The sequence below is a fragment of the Microtus pennsylvanicus genome, chromosome 10, assembly GCF_037038515.1.
Source record: "Microtus pennsylvanicus isolate mMicPen1 chromosome 10, mMicPen1.hap1, whole genome shotgun sequence".
Taxonomy (NCBI): Eukaryota; Metazoa; Chordata; class Mammalia; order Rodentia; family Cricetidae; genus Microtus; species Microtus pennsylvanicus.
Window position 1 is genome coordinate 99,072,666 of NC_134588.1, and position 21,363 is coordinate 99,094,028.

The window sequence follows — 21,363 nt, forward strand, 5'->3', positions numbered from 1 at the left end:
CTGTGGGATTTTGTTATAGCAGCCTGAACAGACTTAGACAAATGAAAAAGCCAGATACATGAGGAGATTATTATAAAACAGGACCTAACACACAGTGGAAGAAAACCCATGCAGTTCAGACTGGGCTGTGGCAGGTGTCAAACTCCTGCCGTGGGTTCCTAACTATAACTGGCCAGTCAGGTTTGTGCAAGGGTCCTCATAGGTCAAAACCCCCAAATATTATCCCCTCCTGACCCTGGAGAGGGCCCTGGTGCTCCGGGCACCATCTATGGAATCGTCAAGATGACGGAGCCTGTCTTGAATTGACCCAGCTTTCCATGTATGAGAAATTCCAGGGCTTGCTGACCGCTAGATATATCGTCTTACACCCCGGTCTACCTCCTCACCTAAGGGCTGTAGAATGTACAGCCTTTCAGAACACTGACCGCAGCTCATGAACGAATCATGTCCTCACAAAGTCACTGCCGATGGCGCAGGCCCTCTGCGTTCATCCCAGGCTGCACTAGCTGTGCGCCCCCACTATACCTCCTCAATCTCTCTTTTAAAATCCTGGAATTTCGCTGTGTGTAATTGTCTTCCAAGGAACAAAATCTGACTCAATTATTTCTCAATATGTCAAATAAATCATGCTGCAATAACGTTCAACTGTAATTCAAAAAAATCAAATCTTCAAATGTGAAATTACATGTGTTTACAGAGTTCTAGTTGAAATTTTCCGCCCTTGGAAATTATAGAGAGAGGAGAATGACAGAATTTTGAAGCTATTTTTTTTAAAAGAAGTGTTATTGAAAAATAAATCACAGCGATAGAAAAGCGCCCGTGTGTGAATACCGTTAAGAAATCTACACCTTGATTAAACTTATGTAACCATTAACAGAGGAACTTGGCTTCATAAACACACAGGTTCCCAGCTTCAGGCACTATCTGCCTTTTCTCTCCCACCCTCCTGGATGTGTGGCTGTCAAGAAAACAGACGATCTGATTTTTATCAGACCCATGCCAGCACTGAGCAAACGAGGGCGAAGGTTCTCACACCAGCCAGGAGGATGTGCACCTCCCTAGCTCTGCTGTCACCAGAGGGACTGGAGGGACAAACAGAACTCACTGTGACCAGGCAGGTGCCCTCCAGTCAGCCTTCAGATGGGCTGTGGGCACCAGTTATTTCTTCCTAGGGTGGCTATGCCCACACAGCCAAGCTCCTCTCTTGACAGGAAATCGGCAGCAAGGACAACGCGTAGGCTTAGAAGGGAACATAATTTTCAGAGGCAATTGTGAGTCTCGTGATGCTGGCCTCGTGTTTTAAAATAACTGGGTTTATTTGCTCTGTGAGAAATGTGCTCACTGGTCCATGTGGATGGAGCCCTTGGAACAGGGCTGGGATCTGCCTGCCTGGGATAAAGGAATTAACCGGCTAACAATGGCACCACATAGCGGTCCCCACTCGTCAGCATACCTTCTTTATACATATTTATATATGCATCATTTGTTCATTCAGTAAATTTTCATTGATTATCATATGCCAGGTTCTAGGCTAAGGGCTAAGAATACAAGATAATTCATATATTAAAATATAGCTATATGACTAGCTAATGAGATGGCTCAGCAAGTTAAGGCACTTATAGTCAACCCTGATGATCCCAGGACTCATAAGATAGAAGGAGTGAACCAACTCCCATAAATTGTCTTCTAATTCCTATACACACACACAAATAATAAGAACAAATAAATAATTGAATAATTCAAAAAAGACAATAAGGCTGTTGGACCAGGGATATAGCTCAGCAGTAAAGTTTGTCTAGCAGACATGAAGCTCTGGACTCCATCCCCAGCAAGAAAACAACAACAAACACTTCTTGTCTCACATCGGGGAGAAAAAGAGAAGAGAAGGCAATGTGTGGTGGAGGCCGCCAGGGAAACAGCACAGGGTGGCCTCCCGTGCCACAGCGCGCGGCCTCCCGTGCCACAGCGCGCGGCCTCTCGTGCCACAGCGCGCGCGGCCTCCCGTGCCACAGGGCTGCTCCAATCCACCAGCCCAGGTGCCTGTGATCATTTTCTTCCTTCATCACAGAGCTTTCTGTCTCTAGCCTCATCCTCTTAAGAAAACAGACAACAACAACAACAAACAAACAAAAAAAAGAAAACAGACAACATGAACCACGGTAAAGAGCATTCAGAAGTTAAGAGCAAACAAGGGGAAATACAAAGACCATAAACATTATTTTTAAAACCCACAAAACTAGAAGCTGGAGATAGGGCTCAGAGGTTAAGGGCTCTTGCTGCCTTGCCCGGAGAACCCAGACTCGGTTCCCTGTACCCATCCAGAGGCTCACGCTATCTGTAACTCCAGTTTCAAGGGACTTAATGCCCTCTATGGGCATGCACATGGTGTACATACATATATACATGCAAGCAAAACATAAAATAAATAAGTCTTTTTAAAATTGTTAAATTTAGCACCTGGGAGCCACTCTAGGTTCAAATCTCTTGCCAACCCTAAGGTGGCTCCCTTAACTAAGAATTGTGCTTCCGTGCTCCCCTATCCAACCTTCCTTTATCCCAATCCTCCTTTTTCCCCAAGTTCCCCCCTTCCTCCCCTTCTCCCTTTTCTCTCCCCATCTCCCCTTACCCCCATCCCACCCCACCCCCAAGATCTCAATTTTCTCCCCGGCAACTTTGTCTACTTCCCATAGCCAAGAGGATAACTATATGTTTTTCCTTTGGTTCACCTTCTTACTTAGCTTCTTTAGGATCACCAATTGTAGGCTCCGAACATAAATAGCATGGGGGATTTTTTTTATATTTATTTATTTAATTTATTTATTTATTATGTATACAATATTCTGTCTGTGTGTATGCCTGAAGGCCAGAAGAGGGCACCAGACCTCATTACAGATGGTTGTGAGCCACCATGTGGTTGCTGGGAATTGAACTCAGGACCTTTGGAAGAGCAGGCAATGCTCTTAACCGCTGAGCCATCTCTCCAGCCCCATGGGGGATTTTTTTAATGGCAAGAAGTACTGGGGCTGGAGAGGTGGCTGAGCGGTTAAGCGCACTGATTGTTCTTCCAGAGGTCCCGAGTCTTCAATCGGTGACAACCTTAAATATCTTGAGGCCTCCCCAAGTGTATGATTTGAAAACATCTGTTGCAATTACTGCCAACAGTCACAGGTACTGCGGATTCTCCTGGAATTTGTAGTTATGCATTTCAGTTTACTAAGAATGAAAAGTTAGGCTTTGGTTGGTTTTCTGTGCCAGCAGTATGGAGGCTGCAGACCATAAAGCCCTACTTAGGGTCAGCAGGGCTTGCTCTCAGACAGACCTAGAAAAAAACGGGAGTGGGGCGAGGTGGAAGAAGTTGGGAGAGCAAGGAAGCCTCCCTGGACAAACCGACAAAAGGGGTGGCGCCTATCGGTTTCCCCGGGCCCCCGCCCCAGAGGCTGCGAGACCAGCGCGCACGGGCGCAGACGCACTGGCACGCAACCCCCCCCCCTCCCCCGGCCCGGCGCGTGTCGAAGCCCCGCCCCCGTGCGCGGGCTTGGGGGCGGTCCCGCCGCCAGGCATCAGCAATCTATCGCGAGCGGAGGCGGCGCCGCACGCTTGCGGGGAACGGACACGTTAGGGGAGCCCACAGGCGGCAGCATCTGGCTGCTTCTGCGGCACGAGCGGAAGGATGGCGGAGGCCTCGGAGAGGCTTTACCGGGTGGAGTACGCTAAGAGCGGGCGCGCCTCTTGCAAGAAATGCAGCGAGAGTATCCCCAAGGACTCGCTCCGCATGGCCATCATGGTGCAGGTGCGGCGGGGCCGGGCCGGGGGCGCAGGGCGGCGCGGCCGCGGCGGCTGTTTGGGTTCGGGGCCGCCGCGCTCCCCCTGCGGCTCACGGTAACGGGGAGAGAAGGGCGGGAAAGGCCCGCGGCGCTGCTGCCGCCGTCCTTGAGGCCCACTGGGCCGACCCCTTCCGGGGGATTGAGCTAACCCTGCAAGAAAAGCCCGGGAAGAGCGAGCCTCTGGCTTTGTAAAAACGACAGGCCTCTCCGCTGGGTCTGGGTGGTCGCAGAGTTCTTGTTTATTTCACTGCCTTCTCTGGGGGTGGGGGTGGAGGGTGTGCGCGCTGTCTTTGAAGCTGCTCTGATTTGGGCCTACCTTGTTCTGGAAGATTTTTTTGTCCTACGTGAATAAAGAGGACGAGCATTTGGAGTTTTGGGATTTTTTTCCCCTTAAGCCTATTTTTGGTTATCCCTTCGACTTCCGTTCTCTCGGTATTTCTATTTTAATTATGCAAAGCACTACTGTTTCTTTACAGTACGTTCGCTTTGGGCCTGATTTCTAGTTGGAAATAACATTTTCTCCAAACTTCCCGGGGTCACTGACTTCTGGGCGCTTTCTGGTGTGTTCACGGACGCTTCCCGTGATGGTTCAAGAATTGGGACGCGCAGTGAGGGGGTGGGTTAAAGAGTCTTCTGGTTTTCTGATGCCTGCCTTTGCAAGTGTGGTTCTCACCTGCTCTGTTCCTTCCTCCCCATCCCTACCTCCCCCCATACTCAAGTTACCCAAGCTCACTGCTAATGGTCAAGGTAATTGATTTCCCTTGCTGTTCTGCTGCTGTAATATGTTTCAGGATAAAGGCCTGAGAACCCTCAACGGGGTTCGGTACTTACTGGGGGATGGGGGTAAGACGTTCACCAGTGGGTACGAGGGCCCACTTTGCTTCTGATATTTCACATTATGGCAAGAACTAAAATTGACATCTTAGCGCCCTGGGAAGGGCTAGACTCCCTAGCTCAGTCAGCAAGCCCGGCACGCAGTTCTCATTCATTTCGCATACATTTATTAAGTACCAGCTAGGTCCCAGGCTCTGCGACAGTGTCTCTATAATTGCTTTTGTTGACAAAAATCACAAGTACTGGGAGGCACATTTTTGTTGCTTGCCATCAGGATTGGGCAGGGAACCCACCCTGGGCGCTTTCCGCGTGGTGAAGAGAATATGGAGAGGATTGATAAGCCTTGCAGCTGATGGCGCTGGGCACTAGAAGAGGAGGTGCCCAAGATGTCCCAGTCAAGTGTGGGAACTTGATTAAGAGACTTTATTCACAAAAGTAGGGCAGGAAGATGGAGATAGCTCAGAGGGAAGGGCCTAAAATTGGAAGAACAGTTCAGAGCTGTTTCCAACTGAGGTCTTTACTCTCGGAGGTAGTAAAAAGAACTCGGGGCTCTCCAGGTTAAGAGCAAACTGGCTCCCAACCTGGATCCACATCCTTCCCAGCAAAGGTGTTGGAGGCTTACATTTTCATATCACTTTGTGATTGGAGATTCCGCGTCCTAATTACAGCAGCTATGAGGGGGGGGGGGGTATTAGTAAGGTTTGAAGTAATGGTGCTTTCCCAGAAGCAGGTTGGCTGGTTTTGAGACAGGGTTTCACGGCTGACCTTCGAGATTCTATGGCCTCCCTCTCTGAAGTGCTGGCCGCCACCACACCCAGTCTTTCCCGCTGTTTGTTTGGTTTTTTGTTTTGTTTTGATTTGAGACTGTGGGCTCCGCGCGTCAACCTTCTTGCTGTCCTTGAAGTCAGAGAGATCTGCCTGCCTCTGCCTGCCACTGAGATTAAAGGTGTGCGCCACCACGCCCAGCCTTTCAGATAATCAGTTTCCTTTCCACATCACACATTTTAAGCATTTTTGGGTTTCCTGTGTTAGCCAGAGAATAGTCCTTAGGTGAGAGTGTGACCCTGTTTCCCATTGTCCAGGAGAAGAAGTAAGACGGGAGTCTGGGACTGCCATTGATAATTAATTCAGCATTCAAGGCCCTCCTCCGGATTTTATTGATTGTGAAAGAAACTGTTATTCAAAGTAAGGGATTCTCTTCCTCAGTTGTAGTTGGGACTGATTTTTCTTTTTCTTTTTTTCTCTCCCCCTCCCCCAGACCCAGTTTTCTCTGTAGCTTTGGTGTTTGTCCTGGAACTTGTTCTGTAGACCAGGCTGGCCTCAAAGTCCCAGAGATCTGCCAGTCTCTGCCTCCCTAGTGCATGCCCTCATCCTCCCCACCCCCACCCCTGCTTAGTTCTGAATTTAAAGTTGGTCCTATGAGCTGGCCTGCAAGAAACCTTTCTTCTGGTGCCTGAATTTAAATGCCTTCTTTTTACATTTCTATGGGAGGATTGTTCTTTGAGCAACTAAAACCCTGATTTTTTTCAAAGCTGGCTAGGAAGGGAGAAGTTGTACCCTCAGGCCACTTGACTGGGAGGAAGAAGGTAATCCTACAAGGATTTGAGCATTCTGTGCCCATAGCAAGGAATTGAACCCAGGCTCTCTGACGAGCAGCTTAACCACAGAGCCATCTCTGCAGCCCTCAGCCTTACATTTTAATGCATCTGAAAAGGAACCACTCGTGGAGTGGGAGTGATTATTGGAGTACCCGACTTGCCATGCTTCTTCAAAATATCACTTGTCTCCATAACCCCAACATGGTGCTTATGTTCAGTGCTGCTGTGATATTTTTATCTCATTGGCCTTCACCTCTCTCTTCCTTGGAGGCAGTCATCGTGGGCCATCTTATCAGAAGGCAGTTTGTTAGGTAGCTCTTCTGCCATCAGGATGGTGGAAAAACCTTGGTGTCAAATTCTTGTCCCATCCGGCTCCATTGTTGTTGCTGCCCTCTATGAGACAGGATTGCTGCTTCACAGGCATGGTTTGTGAAGGAAGAGCACAGGAAACTGGGTTAAGGCCTGTGCCTCCCTCATCTCTAAAACAGGCAGGGCTGGGCCCAGAGCATCACAGGGAAAGAAAACACCTGAAGTGGCACGAGCTCACGTGGGAATTGGGTACCTCCCTGCTGCCAGGGGTCAGCCTAGCTCCAGGCCTAGGGGTCTTCCTTCCCCTCGGGCTCTTCTTCACCCCCCCCCCACAGAAGCTGTTTCTTGTAGTCACATGTGCAAACCTTGCTGCGCCTGACACATTTTCTCTGCCTGGCTCATCGGGGTCCTGTTCCTCATTATTTTTAACTACAGGGGCACGTAAGAGCCACTTCTGGGCCGCCTTGATCTCAAGTGCTGCTGTCGAGCTTTGTAATGGGTACAGGGGTCGCCGGGACCCTGAGATGTGCTGTGTTTCTCACTAGGCGGTGCAGCAAGTTAAAAGGCAGCACGTTCCCTTAAAAGAAACCTGGGAGCCGGGCGGTGGTGGCGCACGCCTTTAATCCCAGCACTCGGGAGGCAGAGGCAGTCGGATCTCAGTGAGTTCGAGACCAGCCTGGTCTACAGAGCTAGTTCCAGGACAGGCTCCAAAGCCACAGAGAAACCCTGTCTCGAAAAAACCAAAAAAAAAAAAAAAAAAAAGAAACCTGGGGCCAGCTTCTTGTCCTGAGACAGTGGGCTGTGGGAGTGGAGCAGCTATAATTTTTAGCTTTTAGGAAAATAGTTAAGGTGAAACGCGGGAAGCTCTGTCTTGTCTATTTGCCAGTCATTGTGTGGCATGAGAGAACCCCAGACAGGCCGCAGGAAAGAGAAGGGGGCTCCCATTGCTGCCTGGGCTTGGGGACTACACAGATTAACATCTCTCTCACCCCTGCTTTATGACTTCTAGTCTCCCATGTTCGACGGAAAGGTCCCACACTGGTACCACTTCTCCTGCTTCTGGAAGGTGGGCCACTCCATCCGGCAGCCTGATGTTGAGGTGGACGGGTTCTCTGAGCTGCGATGGGACGACCAGCAGAAGGTCAAGAAGACAGCAGAGGCTGGGGGCGTGGCAGGTGTGTAAGGGGGGGCAGGAATACAGCCCTGTCTCTGTCTTGCACCGGTAGAATGAGAGCATCTCCCCATCCGGCCACATGGTCTGTTGCACGAGGTCTGATGTTTTGTATTTCCAGACACTGAAAATGTAGCCTTTAAATTTGCATGGTTTCATTTTTAATAAGTTTTGATTTTTTTTATTAGTAGTAGTGTCTGTTGTGCGTGTGTGTGCACGTATGCTACAGTCTACATGTGGAGGACAGCTTTACTAAGTTGGGTCTCTCCTTATTTGCATGGGCTCCTGGAATTGAACTCGGGCTGCCAGGCTTGCACAGCATATACCTTCACAGCCGAGCCATCTCACCAGCCGGACTTTGGTTTTTAGAGCAGTTTTAGGAAACCCAAGAGATACAAGAGTGCGGTGCTCCCATGGGCCCCTCACTCCACATTAGCGCATTTACAGCAGTTGATGAAACTTGATTGACACATCGTGATCTTGCTGTTGTGCATTCTCTGGGCTTGAATGGATGGATAACTTCTCGCTGTGAGGCGGGGTCACTGCCTTTCAGGTCCTAAGCACAGAGGTTACCCCAATAAAAGACTTCTGTACCTTTTCTTTCTTCTCATACTTGGGAAATCTTTAAAAAAAAAAATGAAAGAAAGGAAAAAGAAAAAAACAGACCTCAGGCAGAGTCAGGTGGATCTCTGTGAGTTCAAGGATACCCAGTGGTGTGTATGGAGATCCTGTCTCAAAGCAAAATATAAACAGACCTCAAGGAGGACAGTGTTGGCACACACCTGCACACCTTTATTCCCAGCTATGGCAGAGGCAGGTGGTTCTCTGAGAGTTGGCTAGCCTGGTCTATAGAGTGAGTACCAGGGCTACACAGAGAAGCCTTGTCTGGAAAGAAAAACAAAAAAACAACCCCACAGTCAGCCACAGCCTTGGCTTCTGTTCTGATTTCTAGCCTCCTGGGTCAGTTTTGCTTGGGTTTAGTTGCAGGGAGAAAAGGAAATAAATGTGTGTACTTTCCTCTGCCCTTTTTCATTTGGCATGACGTGTCCTTGGTCTTTCCTGTTGGTGACTGTGGGTTGGTGATTATTTATTCCGCAGACTTTGTAGTGTTGATAAAGTTCGAGTGTCCTTCATCAAAAACTTGAAACTGAGCAGCAGTGCACCACAGGTGGAAGGCTCCGCACCTGACTTCGTGACAGTTGGAGTCAACCGTAGACAGGCTGGAAATACCGTGTGCACTTACCTTTGGGCTGTGTGTGTAATGTGTCTGAAACAGATGGATTTCATGTGCGGACCTGCAGTCCCTCCTGACTCCAGGATGTTTTGTGTATCTGCAATTATTCCAAAAGTCAAAACAAAAAATTGAACTCCAGAACAGATGCCAAGCATTTTGGATGGGGATACTCAGCCTGTAGCTTGTCGTGATTTCTTTCTTTTTTCCCCTCCTTTTCTTTTCTTTTTAAATGTGTAGGAGTGTTTTGTCTGCATGTTTGTGCTTGGTTCCCAGGGAGGTCAGAAAAGAACTTTGGGTCACCCGGAGCTAGAGTTATGGACAGTTGTGAACCACCATGGATGGGTCCTAGGAAATGAACCTGGATCCTCCACAAGAACAACAAATACTCTGAGCCATCTCCCCCGCCCACTTGTCATGATTTCAGTGTGTACTTTATCCCTGCACTATGAGTGCTTAATCCTAGGTGCAGGTTACTGGCCAAACACAAGTATTGTGACTATACTGTCTCCCAGTCTGTGGCTCACCTTTCACTTTAACTATAAATTTTATTACATTTATTTATTTTGGGAGGGGGGTCATTGCATACATACATGGCTATTCTTTCTTAACGCCGATCGTATCCCAAGGATAGAACTTGGGTATAGTCAGACTTTCCTTGGGGCCACCAGATCACAAATAATGACATGGATATTTCTTATTATGAAAGTTTGACCTATAGCTTAGGCTTGTTTGTAACTAGCTCGTAAAACTTATATTAACCCATTTATATTAATCTATGATTGTCTATCACGTGGCATTACCTCTCTTCCATCTTGCACCTCCCATTTCCTCTCCCTGTCTCTTGGCATATCCCACCTCTCTGGATTCTTCCTCTTCCTGCCTTTCCCCGGAAATCCTGCCTGTCCTCTCCTGCCTAGCTATTGGCCATTCAGCCTTTTATTACATCAGTCCCAGCAGTACTCCTTTACTTAGTACAAATATCCCACAACACTTGGGCTGAAGTTAGCTTGTGTTAGCTATAGGATGACGGTGAGGCTTTCCTGTTGTTACAGCGGCCTTTGTTGAAAGACTGTACTCATGACTTCTGCTGCTGTGGTAGGACAGCGTGACCAAAGCAACTCAGAGAGGAAAGATTTTATTCGGACTAAGAGTCCATCATGACAGGAATGGGCTCTGTGAAATATCTTATGTATTTAAATTAAATTATACGCTCTGAAGTATTTTATGTATTTAAATAGCTATGTGCTTTAATTGATTTTTTCTGGTTTTTATTTCTAATGTGGAAATGGCTTTCATATTTGCATATTGGCCTGGTTTTCTATAAATTTTCAGAGTATACTTACTAGTAGCTTTTCTGTGGATTCCTGAAGCTATCCTCTGAGTATTGCTGTGTTCTGACTTATTCATATGTGGGCCAGAAGATAATTGGTGGCAGTCAACTTTGCCCTTCCATCATGAGTCATGGCTGGCTATACAATTAAAGTTGTCAGACGTTTTGCCCTCAAGCGATCTCTCAATCATATTTACTTTTTAGATGGGGTCTTACTGTTTAGCTCTGGTTATCCTGGAACTCCCTATATAGACCAGGCTGTCCCCTGCCTCCTAGGTGCTAGGATTAAAGGCATATGCCACCACATCCAGCATGAGTCTAGGGGCTTTAGAGATCACTCAGCCCTTAAGGGCACTGGAAGCTCTTCTAGAAGACCTGGGTTTAATTTCCAGCACTTACATGGCAGCTCACAGTGTCCATAGCTCTACTTCCAGAGGATCCAGCACCCTCTCTGTACCCCACTGGTACCATGTATACAACTGGTACACAGACATGCAAGCAAAATCCCCATACACATAAAGTAAATAAACTTTTTAAATCTAGCTTTTTGTCTCCCCCTTAAGCCCTTCACCATATGTTCAGTTCTTATATAGGCTTGTGGTTCATCTGTATTTAAATATTCCTTTCAATTCAACACTTAACTTTGAATCATAAAAGCACAATAGCAATGAGAAGTCTGAGTTGGAAATTAAACAAAAAATAACCATAGTTGTTGCCAGTAGAGATGACCTAAACTGATTGTGCTCACCCAAATCACAATGTCTTTGTGGGAGGATCCTGGGCGGAGGAAGACAGAAGATGGGGACATTTGGGGACTGCAGTGTGAAGCTGCAGAGTTGAGCAGTGATGTATGTTTGGTTCTTCAGGCAAAGGCCAAGATGGAAGTGGCGGCAAGGCGGAGAAGACACTGGGTGACTTCACAGCTGAATACGCCAAGTCCAACAGGAGTACATGCAAGGGCTGTATGGAGAAGATAGAAAAGGTAGCGCTGGGGAGCCAGTGTCTGCACTTGTGGGATCTCACCTTAGGTGGGGGGCATTGGCTATCTCAGGAGAAAAGAGCAAACAGCCTCTCCATTTTGGCTCCGCACCCATGGTCAGAAATACAGTGGAGAGCCTTGTAGAGAGGGGAGTGACAGTTCTGGGCAGATCGAGTCCTGTGCCATTGTGCAGCTGCCTCCATGGGCAGGGGCCCTGGAAGAAAGATCTTGGAAAGCACCAGCATAGGTCCCCAAAGTCAAGCAGGTTCGGGGGAGTTCTTGTGTAGTTGGTTTGAGGTTAGGAGGGCTGTGTGGGCCTTCAGCAATCCTGGTTTGTCAGAGTAACTTCACAGACCAGCCTACCCTGCCACTAGTTCTTGCCCCTGAAGGCTGGCAGCCAGTCGGGTGGGGTGGCTGGCTGGCTGGGTATGCTACTGAGAACAGGGTAGAAGGTGTGCCTATGCTCGCCAGCATTTTCTTCTCTGCTGCCATGATTCACTTAGCACTGGTGAAGGGTTTCTCTCCCTTGGAGTATTGTGAGGTGCATGAGTCAACATTCTGTATGGTAACAATGCCAGAGGTCGTCTACCTGAAGAGGGAGCTTTGTGTTGGCTCTCGGTTTTAGGTGTTTCAGTCATGGTTCCTTGGCCCTGTTGTTTGGGTGGCATCACACATGGCAGGAGCCTGGCACAGGAGTCCTTTTCATCTTGTGGAATGCAAAACAGAAAGACCAACCTCTTAATATCAAGGGAAACCCAAAGCTCTAACCTTCTAGTAGGCTTTCTACCAACTCCCAAGAGCATCACAGTCTGATGGTATAAAGGCCTTTGGGAATAGTTCAAGAGCCAAATGTAGTAGGCACAAGACAGAGGAAAATGTAATCGCTAACTGTCCTTGCCTTCCACCATTAAAAATTGGAGGTAAAAAGTATGGTGCCCTTGCTTCCAGGGGAGCACAGCCTGGTCTGTGCTCGAGTATCACTCGACCCTGGAAGGAGATTTCTGCATTATCAGGAACCTTGTTCACTGGGTTCTTGTCCACCGCCTCACAGGTGGGAAACTTACAGAAATGTCACTTGTAGGAATTGTACACCTGGCAGGACCCAGCTCTTGCTTATCTGCAACTTAGCCGGACCCTTAGGTATAGTAACCACAGTCCACGGGAGGGTGGAGGATAGGTGAAAAGTCTCTGTTGGGATAAGTTGCCACACTGAATCCTTTATAGAATGGTGCAGTGCCACTGCTGACCAGCACACCATGTCAGGGAAGTGTTAGTACTTCGTTACTTGTCTAAGCAGGTGGGTAGGTAGTCATCCACAGTGCAAGGTGTCTTACTACTAATGCAGTAGGTAGCGTGTCCGTCTCATAGAATGTTAGTGCAGGGACCTAAGGGTACCCACAATCCTTGGTGGCATAAGAGCCAAAATTTTCTGAGTTGCTACCTGTGCTTTGATGGGATTTAGGCTACCTGTTCCCCTGTCTGGCCTTGTCATTCCTTATGTGCCACATTGTCCCTACAGGGCCAGGTGCGCCTGTCCAAGAAAATGCTGGACCCGGAGAAACCTCAGCTGGGTATGATCGACCGCTGGTACCATCCAACTTGCTTTGTCAAGAACCGGGAGGAGCTGGGCTTCCGGCCTGAGTATAGTGCCAGCCAACTCAAGGGCTTTAGCCTCCTCTCTGCGGAGGACAAAGAAGCCCTAAAGAAGCAGCTCCCAGGAGTCAAGAGTGAGGGGTAGGTTGGCTGTGATTAAAATGTGGAGTCCTGAGGCCGCCTGTGGACTCCATTCCTCTGCTGATGATCGGAAAGCCAGGAGCTGTGGGCCTGTGGTATCAGGACAGCAGAGAGACTGGGGCATCTGCTATTCCAGCACCTCTTCCCCCACCCCCCACCTCCGGCAGCTCACTAGTTATGAGATCTACCTCCAGGCACTCTGAACTTCTGCCCTCGGGCCTGGTACAGCAGACTATGCCGCTTTTTTTTTAATTCTTATATTTATTTATTCATTTATTTATTTATTATGTATACAATATTCTGTCTGTGTATGTCTGCAGGCCAGAAGAGGGCACCAGACCTCATTACAGATAGATGGTTGTGAGCCACCTTGTGGTTGCCGGGAATTGAACTCAGGACCTTTGGAAGAGCAGGCAATGCTCTTAACCACTGAGCCATCTCTCCAGCCCTCTGTGCCGCTTTTTTATACAGCCTTCAGATGCTCTCAGACCAGTCAAGTAGTTCCCTTACATGTTAATGGCCATCGTTTACCACCCTGAGAAAGTCCACGTGTGTTTCTTTGTTTGGGTCCCTGGGTGAATCGTGGCTGTTGATAAGTGAATAGACAGTGGTGGATAGGTGGGTCCACACACGGAGGTAGCGTCTAGGGTGACTTAGAACGAGCATGCTACGGCATAGAGCAGTGTACTGTGTTCATGAGCCGTATCTGTACCACTGTCACCAAGAAGCTTGCACCATTCCAGATCCTAACACAAGCTCTTGGAGCAGCACCGGTGCCTCTGGAGTGTGAAGCTAGCAAGTCAGGCCAGTGGTGAGGATGTTTTGGACTCTTAGAGCACAGGGGATTGGGATTCTCTGGCTACCGTCATGCCTGGAGAGCTGGGGTGTGTTGAGCATGGTTGGTGTGCCAGACCCTCCTCTCGGTCCTGTGCCCGAGTGAGCTGTTTCATCTTGTTAGCACCATAGTCCTCCTCCCCTAGCACATGGCTTTGCGGAGTACAGGGTGAACTCAGGCTGCAGGGTTTTCTGTGTATCCTTGGCTGTCCTGGAACACATTCTGTAGACCAGGCTGGCCCCAAACTCACAGGGCTCTGCCTGTCTCTGCCTCCCGAGTGCTGGAATTACAAGTGCTTACCACCACCACCCAGTTAGGCTCAGTTCTAGTAGCTGTGTTTGGCTTTTCCACAGTCCCCCGTCACTTTGTGTGTAAGAGACGTGGGGTTTAGCATCAGGTGTGACCTGAGCCCTTGGTGTGTCCTGGTTGTTCTAGACACTAAAGTGAGCTCCAGGCCCCTCATTGGCCAAAAATGTTGTGAAAGTCATAGCTGCTCCCGAGAGCAGAGTGAGAAGGCAGGTGGAAGAGGGGCTAATGGGGTTCACACTGGGTGTCCTATTGGACGGGAGGCTCTGGTTCTTAAATAAGTCCTGTATCTTTCAGAAAGAGAAAAGGTGACGAGGTGGATGGAGCAGATGAGGTGGCCAAAAAGAAATCTAAAAAAGGAAAGGACAAGGACAGTAAGCTGGAAAAGGCCCTCAAGGTGAGTCCTGGGCAGGAGGACATCTGGCTGTCCCTACTTAGCAAGACCAGTGCAAATTCTCACAAATGTGACTGTTGTTGGGCCACGAGGCTTTTCTCCCAGCTTGTTTCCTCCCCTTCGCAGAAGTCATTTTTATTTGGGTGATGGGACACATTAGACTCAGATGCCAGGCCTGCAGCATGGACCAGGCGCTGTAGAATGTGCCATGTCTCCCCAGACTCGCTGGGCGACACAAAGTGATGCTTCAGTCTCAACCCAGGTATCACTATCTTAGCTGCAGGCTTGCTCCTGAGTATAGAGGTTCTTAGCATAGATACCTTGGAGGCCTAAGGAGAAAGTTTTCCCAGTTTTTAAAATGAAGGTCTTTTTTAACAAAGGACTGGAAAGCATGCAATAAAAAGGGAATCTCCACATCCCAGCACTCAAGAAGCAAAGACAGGCGAATCTCTGAGTTTGAGAACAGCCTGGTATACAGAGCCAGTTCAGGACAGCCAAGGCTACACAGACAAACCCTGTCTTGAAAAGAAACAAAATGGGTTGAAGCAATGGCTCTGGCTAAGAACACTGGCTGCTCTTCCAGAGATTCTGAGTTCAGTTCCCAGTAATCACATGGTGGCTCACGACCACCTAGAATGAGATCTGGTGTTCTGGCATGCAGAACAGCATATAAATAAATAAACAAATAAAATAATAAACAAAAAACAATGCAACAACAACAAAAAGGAATTTCCCCCACTAAATCAATGGTCATCGACCAGAGGGGCTCATCACTCTTGCTGTGCTGTGTTTGGGCAGAGAACAGTGGGTCTCTTCTTGGGAACATGATTTTTCAGAGGCCATCTGTTTGAGTTTCTGATTTTGACCGGTGGAGCCCTCTACTTGAGTGAGTGTAATGTGCAACGGGTGTTTTGGCTGCCTGTGTGTCTGCTCCCTACGGAGGCCAGAAGAGGGTACAAGGTTGTTTGGAACTAGAACTAGAGAAGGTTGTGAGTCGCCATGTGGATGCTGGAAATTGAACCCAGGTCCTCTAGTTGAGTCATCTCTAGCCATTCCCACATTTGATTTTTATTCATCTTTGCGTTCCTATAAATGGAAGCTTTCTGTCCTGACCACCTGGTCCCAAATAAACACACAGAGGCGTACATTAATTGCAAATGCTCAGCCGATAAACTCATTTCTATCTGTGCCTTGCCACATGGCTCATGACTTGGTACCTCATTTTCTACGTGTCTTGCTTATTCAGCAGCTGACTGACATCTCTCCCAACTCTCCTGACTCCTCCCTTCCTCCCATCATTTTCTCTGTAAGGCTGTCTCACCCAATCTCTTCTTGGCCCTGTTATCAGCCAATCCATTTTTTATTAACAATGGGTATAATCCACGGCACATTCCCTTCAGTGGGTGTGCTGATACTTTCTCCCCGATGTGGCCAATGATGAAGAGCGAGCCAGAAGTTTGGATTACGTTCTCAGCTCCTTCTCCCTCAGCTGTAAAGAGAAATATTCTGCCATTTCTGTGAAACCTGTCTTCATAGACTGTTGCTCCTGGTGTCCCAGTGTGTTTCTGCTACAGGGAAAAGTGAAAAGGATGGTACTGAGGGCCCAGCACTGGAACTGGGAAGCAGGGAGTGCATGTAGGTAATGGCCTTAATTAGTGGGGTCGATGTCTTGCCCTGGCATGAATGGCAGCCTGTGTAGTATAGTAGGACCAGCATTCTCCTTTCCAGCTTAGAAGGTGCAGCCTGCTACCCCATGGAAGGTGGAGGCTCATCTTGGCCGGCCTCCTTGGCCAGTAGTTGTGAAAATAAATGAGATAGAACTTAAAGCAACAGCAAAGAGTGGGCACTCAGTAGACACTGAAATTGAGATTTAAAGTCCCAGTTCCAGAAGAGATCACATAGATTCCTGCTTGAGCTTGAGTGTCTAGGAGACTTAAGGAATCTAACTGGGTGTTGGGGCCATAAGCCCTACCCAGAACTTGTAGTTGCTTCTCTGTATCTTTTAAAACAGCTTTCATAGGGGTTGACACCAAAACCCTGTGCAATAGAGAATTCAGTCTTTTGGGTTTTTGAGACAGTGTTTCTCTTTGTAGCTCTGTCTGTCCTGGAACTCACTTTGTAGACCGGGCTGGCCTTGAAATCAGAGATCCTCTTGCCTCTGCCTCAGGAGTGCTGGGATTAAAGGTGTGCATCACACCGCCCAGCAGGGATTCAGTCTAACGAGTGGTCTCCTCTATACTTTGCAGAGTATTTTCTAAGAACATTGCCTGGGCTTATTTTGATGTGCACATGGATTTGCCTGAGGGTTAAACCCTGGTAGTGGTGGAGTTGGCCAGGCTGGCTTTGGAGGAGGAGCCCTCAAGGGTTTGCAGTGGAAGGCTCAGTGATGGGGCCTGCCACTCCGGTGATAGAGCTCAGCCAATAAGGGCACTGCATCTATGTTGTGTACCGCATGCTTGCCTGGTGCCCAAGGAGGAGGTTTTGAGCTACCATGTGGTTGCATCTCTAAACCATCTCTCCAGTCTGATTTTTCATATTTTTATATTAATTGTTTTGCATGTGTACATGGTGTTCATATGGAAGTCGGGACAACTTGCCGAATTTAGTTCTCTACTTCTACAAAGTGGGCCCCAGGGGTCAAAGTCAGGTCATCAGGCTAGTAGCAAGAGACTTTTCCCGTGAGCCATTTTGTTAATCAAAGTAGCTCTTAATTAACTCATTAGTTCAGCAAAGACTGAGGCAGGAGAATTGCCATGAGTTTGAAGGCAGCCTGGGTTCCTGAGTGAGATCCTCTTTTACCCTAGTCTCTCCCTAAAGGTTACCACTTAAACTTTTGAAGTGTACAGCCCAGGCTTTTATTGCCCCCCAAAGAAGACCCATACCCTCTGCCTCAGTAGCAACAACCATACCACCAGACTTGTGGCCAGCCCCGAGACCAACGCAGCGTTCATCAGCCCCTGACTTGTCCTAGGCCTCTGAGTTTCATCTCCAAAAACTACATTATGGGGTCTAGATGTGATAACACACCTTAATTCTAACGCTTGGGAGGCAGAGACAGGTGGCTTTCTGTGAGTTCAAGGCTAGCCTAATATACATAGCAAGTTCCTAGACAGTCAGGGCTACATAATAGAGAGACCCTTTGTCAAAAAAAAGCTTAAAATATGAAAGGAGAGAACCAAATCCCACACGCTATTCTCTGACCTACATATGTGCACTATGGAACATGTCAGTGTATGCTTGTTAATAAATGCAATTTTTAGTATGGTAAGAAAACAAGGGTGTGTGTGTGTGTGTGTGTGTGTGTTTAACTTTGATTTCCATTGTGGGGTCTCATCCTCAGGCCCAGAACGACCTGATCTGGAATATCAAAGATGAACTGAAGAAAGCCTGTTCCATCAATGACCTGAAGGAGTTACTTATCTTTAACCAGCAGCAAGTACCATCTGGAGAGTCTGCGGTGAGCTGCCTTTGTGTTGGGGGGAACACAAAGAAGGCACTTAAAGAAATCACGGCTCACCGTCTCCTTCAGTTGGGAGGCTTTCCCAGCTATACCATACATTGCCTCATGTTTGTTCTGATTTAGAACTTGGTGAAGTCCCAAGGTGAGCAGGTACTTTTACTTGGTACACAGTACCTTGTGTGTTCATATACATATATAGCACTGACCCAAGGACCTCTGCTGTCTGCTGCCATGTGTCCCATGGCTGCTAAACCCACCCTGCACCTGCTTGGGCCACTCCTTGTGTAGTAGAATGTATGCTGTAGGCCTCCCTTGGCTTTCTAATTTCCTGAGGTGGGGTTGCCGCAAGACCCCCAAGTGTAAAGCCTGGCCTGTATCGTAAGCTGGCAGCTGAGCTGTGGTAGAGCCCAGAGACGACCTTTTTCTAGGGCATAGGTCTGTTTGAGAGCTCTTCCGTCTTCATTGGTAGCTATCATGTCCTGAGCCTCTGGTCTCTGACATGTTTCTTCAGATCTTGGATCGTGTTGCTGATGGCATGGCGTTCGGGGCCCTCCTGCCCTGCGAGGAGTGCTCAGGGCAGCTGGTCTTCAAGAGTGATGCTTACTATTGTACTGGGGATGTCACTGCCTGGACCAAGTGCATGGTCAAGACACAGACTCCTAGCCGAAAGGAATGGGTAACTCCAAAGGTAAGTGTTGGGGCATCTAGAATCTGCTGGCAGGAAATGTGACTGGACTTGAGCATACGTCAGGTCTTAAGATGACAGTCCATGTTCCTCATAACCAGTGCTCTCTGTTCCTCGTTTACTGCTGTGATCACCCCCCTCCCCTCCCTGGGCTAGCTCTGCCTTCCTTGGCCTGAGTAAGCTACTCGATAGCCCACCTGACTTAATCATTTCCTCACCATTAGAATCTCAGCTTGCCAGCCAAGATGGTGATGGCACTGCCTTTAATCCCAGCTCTCAGGAGGGAGAGGCGGGGAGATCTCTGAGTTCGAGACCAGCCTGGTCTACAAGAGCTAGTTCCAGGACAGGCTCCAAAGCTACAAAGAAACCCTGGGGGCGGGGGCAGATGACTCACCTTGCCCAGCTTTCTGATACGCAGATTCTACAATCCCTTATATAGCATTTTTGTGCCTTTTCCTGCCTTTGGTTGGGACAGTTGTAAGATGACAATGAGCAGAATCCGTCATTAGATGGCAGAGTGTGTACTTAACCTCCTTTGTGGGAGGGTGCAAAATGTGCTCAGTCTGGTGATGCTTGCTGTCCAAACATTGTGGAGTTCATGACTGTTGTTTCCCCAGGTGCTTATCTCAGACCAAAAGTCAGCTCCTTAATGTCCTCCAGAACCCTTGTGACCCTTCCTGACTGATTCTACTTGCCAGGGTTCCCATTGGCTACTGTGTTTTACGAGGTACCTGTGTCCAGGCAACTCTGCTGTTTTGACTCTTGGCAGACTTGTCCAGGTACTGCCTGCACGTATTCCTGCATATCTCCCCTCCTGGCATCTGTGTGCTGTACGCTGTCCAGACAGAACTGCTTCCTGAGGGCAAAGGCCCTCTGTCTAACCTTTTGTGCCATGTGGCATTGATGAGTGTGAACCTGAAGGTGTCTGGCACCTCACTTGCCATTCACTGAACATGGGCACAACTAGGAAGTTCCTTTCTCAAGAGGGAGACTTGGGAGCAGAGACTGTGCTCTGTGACACCATCAAGTGACCACCTCCCTCCCTACTGCAAGGCCTGTATGTAAGTCGTTTGGGAAACAGAAAGAACTGCGCCAGTTGAGCCATTTCTGGTGACCACAAGAGGGCTTGCTATGTGTATTCCTCCCTAGCAAGCAAGGGAACTTAACCTGGGTCTCCTTCGGAAAACTTCTAAATCTCTCACTGGGTGTTTGAGGTGTTTTTGTTTTTGATCCCTTAAAACCAGTGAGCCTGAGGCCCCGCTACCCAGAGTCTAGTTTACATTAGGGACCAGTTATATTAGCTTCCTTCGCTTGGGAATGTGCGCTCAGGGTTCCCTGTAACTGGGTAGTTGATTGGATTTTGATACTGGATAACAGTTCATTGTCTCTATACAGCCCTGGCTGTTCCTAGAACTCACTGTGTTTAGACCAGGCTGGCCCTTAACTCACAGAGATCCGTCTGCCTCCCAAGTGCTGGGATTAAAGGCCTGCACCACCACTCTACCCTCTGGCCTTCAGCCCTGAGGGAAGCACCTGAGGACCCTAGAGGTCAAGGACAAGGAGGTCCCAGCATGCATCCTAGGGCTGGTGACGCTTCTCTCACTAAGCTGTCCCCTGGCTTTTTATTTTGTATTAAGATATGACTTTTATTGGGGGGGGGGCTCGTGTACCATGGTGCACATGTAGAGGGCAGAGAACAGTTTGTGGGAGTTCTTCCACCATGTGGGTTCTGGGGGTCAAACTCAGATCCCTGGCTCGGCAGTCTCCACTGAGCCGCCTCATTGGCCCTTGTTTTGTTTTTCTGAAGGGTACTATTTTTTCTCTCAGGCCCCTGCAGTAACTGATCTGTCATAGATAAAGGAAGTGAGTCCTATAAACGGTAACAGTAACAAGCTTTCTTCCTGGAACTTCAGCATTCTCCTGTTTATTGTAGAGATTTTAAGAAGGATTATTTAATTTGGACAGGACATGTCCCACTTAGTCTATTGCAGGTTTATTTCAAGAGACATCCGATGCCTTTAAAACTGAAACTTAATGTTGTTTAGGAATTCCGAGAAATATCCTACCTCAGGAAATTAAAGGTCAAAAAACAGGACCGGATATTCCCTCCGGAGACCAGTGCCCCAGCGCCACTGGCACCTCCACCCTCCGTTACCTCAGCACCCAAAGCTGTGAACTCCTCTGTCCCAGCAGGTATGACTCCGGGAAGGATTATGGGCTGGGTTTATTCCTAGGAGCCGTGCCATGCAAAGACATAGAGGAATGACGAGGGTATCCTGTGGTCTGTTTGCCATGTGGTCAGCGTTCCTTGGGGATGGTCAGAATATACCACATGGTGTGCTACAAAGCACATCCTCACTCTCCAGGCCCGTTGTCCTCCCTGCCATCAGGACCCTGGGGAGATCCCAGTCATGAGTTGGCATGCCTCAGGCCGTCAGAAGCAGATAGAGCTATGTTTTGTTGGCAAGGAGAAATGTTGCCCACCCCTTCAGGCATGTGGACACTCTTGAACCATAAAGGTGGAGGTCAAGGCTCTGCTTCTGGACACCAGCCCAGCTGCACCTGTTCCACCCCTGGTGCTGAGCGGTGGTTGCCCCAAGTCCTCTCTGCTGCTTGAATCCTGGGGTCTACATGAGCACACGGTGGTCAGTCAATATCTGCTCTCCAGTC

General features: G+C 48.5%; 1 protein-coding gene across 1 annotated transcript in view; it reads left to right on the forward strand.

Annotated features, from left to right (window-relative positions):
• The first annotated feature begins 3,561 nt into the window (after window positions 1-3,561).
• Window positions 3,562-21,363, forward strand: part of Parp1 (poly(ADP-ribose) polymerase 1) — a 31,896-nt gene continuing 14,094 nt past the window's right edge. The window contains exons 1-8 of the mRNA XM_075989317.1: window positions 3,562-3,790; window positions 7,575-7,740; window positions 11,167-11,282; window positions 12,799-13,013; window positions 14,452-14,551; window positions 17,889-18,005; window positions 18,520-18,696; window positions 20,739-20,886. Of these exons, the coding sequence (XP_075845432.1) occupies window positions 3,671-3,790; window positions 7,575-7,740; window positions 11,167-11,282; window positions 12,799-13,013; window positions 14,452-14,551; window positions 17,889-18,005; window positions 18,520-18,696; window positions 20,739-20,886 (1,159 nt within the window). The 5' untranslated portion in view covers window positions 3,562-3,670. The remainder of the gene's footprint in view (window positions 3,791-7,574; window positions 7,741-11,166; window positions 11,283-12,798; window positions 13,014-14,451; window positions 14,552-17,888; window positions 18,006-18,519; window positions 18,697-20,738; window positions 20,887-21,363) is intronic.